Raw genomic sequence first — 1,616 nt, 5'->3', positions numbered from 1 at the left:
TTGCCGTAGCTGAGTTGGCATGTATACTGTACATTCTATGGCTGCGTAGCTGAGTTGGCCTGTATAATGACATTCTATGGCTGCCGTAGCTGAGTTGGCCTGTATCTGTACATTCATATGGCTGCGTAGCTGAGGTTGGCCTGTATACTGTACATTCTATGGCTGCAGTAGCTGAGTTGGCCTGTATACTGTCCATTCTATGGCTGCCGTAGCTGAGTTGCCTGTATACTGACATTCTATGGCTGCGAGCTGAGTTGGCCTGTTACTGTCCATTCTATGGCTGCCGTAGCTGAGTTGGCCTGTATACTGTCCATTCTATGGCTGCCGTAGCTGAGTTGGCCTGTATACTGTCCATTCTATGGCTGCCGTAGCTGAGTTGGCCTGTATACTGTACATTCTATGGCTGCCGTAGCTGAGTTGGCCTGTATACTGTCCATTCTATGGCTGGCCGTAGCTGAGTTGGCTGTATACTGTCATTCTATGGCTGCCGTAGCTGAGTTGGCCTGTATACTGTCCATTCTATGGCTGCCGGTAGCTGAGTGGCCTGTATACTGTCCATTCTATGGCTGCCGTAGCTGAGTTGGCCTGTATACTGTCCATTCATGGCTGCGTAGCTGAGTTGGCCTGTATACTGTCCATTCTATGGCTGCCGTAGCTGAGTTGGCCTGTATACTGTCCATTCTATGGCTGCCTCGTAGCTGAGTTGGCCTGTATACTGTCCATTCTTGGCTGCAGTAGCTGAGTTGGCTGTATACTGTCCATTCTATGGCTGCGTAGCTGAGTTGGCCTGTATTACGTTCCATTCTATGGCTGCGTAGCTGAGTTGGCCTGTATACTGTCCATTCTATGGCTGCACGTAGCTGAGTTGGCCTGTATACTGTCCATTCTATGGCTGCGTAGCTGAGTTGCCTGTATACTGTCATTCTATGGTCCAGTAGCTGAGTTGGCCTGTATACAGTCCATTCTATGGCTGCAGTAGCTGAGTTGGCCTGGTATACTGTCATTCTATGGCTGCAGTAGCTGAGTTGGCCTGTATACTGTTCCATTCTATGGCTGCAGTAGCTGAGTTGGCCTGTATACTGTCATTCTATGGCTGCAGTAGCTGAGTTGGCCTGATTACTGTCCATTCTATGGCTTGCAGTAGCTGAGTTGGCCTGTATACTGTCCATTCTAATGGGCTGCAAGTAGCTGAGTTGGCTTGTATACTGTCATTCTATGGCTGCAGTAGCTGAGTTGGCCTGTATACTGTCCATTTATGGCTGCAGTAGCTGAGTTGGCCTGTATACTGTCATTCTATGGCTGCAGTAGACTGAGTTGCCTGTATACTGTCCCATTCTATGGCTGCCGTAGCTGAGTTGGCCTTGTATACTGTTCCATTCTATGGCTGCCGTAGCTGAGTTGGCCTGTATACTGTCCATTCTATGGCTGCCGTAGCTGAGTTGGCCTGTATACTGTCCATTCTATGGCTGCTGCCGTAGCTGAGTTGGCCGTATATACTGTCCATTCTATGGCTGCGTAGCGAGTTGGCCTGTATACTGTCCATTCTATGGCTGCGTAGCTGAGTGTGGCTGTATACTGTCCATTCTATGGCTGCAGTAGCTGAGTTGGCCGTATAC

The 1,616-nt window shown here is 49.4% G+C and overlaps 1 protein-coding gene across 1 annotated transcript in view; it reads right to left on the bottom strand.

The window, feature by feature from the left end:
* The window catches only part of LOC120030506 (phosphatidylinositol-binding clathrin assembly protein), a 20,528-nt gene extending 20,255 nt beyond the window's left edge, over positions 1 to 273 (bottom strand). The window contains exon 1 of the mRNA XM_038975913.1: positions 267 to 273. Within this exon, the coding sequence (XP_038831841.1) occupies positions 267 to 273 (7 nt within the window). The remainder of the gene's footprint in view (positions 1 to 266) is intronic.
* Between the last annotated feature and the right edge of the window lie 1,343 nt (positions 274 to 1,616).

Source organism: Salvelinus namaycush, chromosome 36, assembly GCF_016432855.1.
Source record: "Salvelinus namaycush isolate Seneca chromosome 36, SaNama_1.0, whole genome shotgun sequence".
Taxonomy (NCBI): domain Eukaryota; kingdom Metazoa; phylum Chordata; class Actinopteri; order Salmoniformes; family Salmonidae; genus Salvelinus; species Salvelinus namaycush.
The sequence above is the reverse complement of the archived record's forward strand: the minus strand, read 5'-3'. Positions and strand labels throughout refer to the sequence as shown.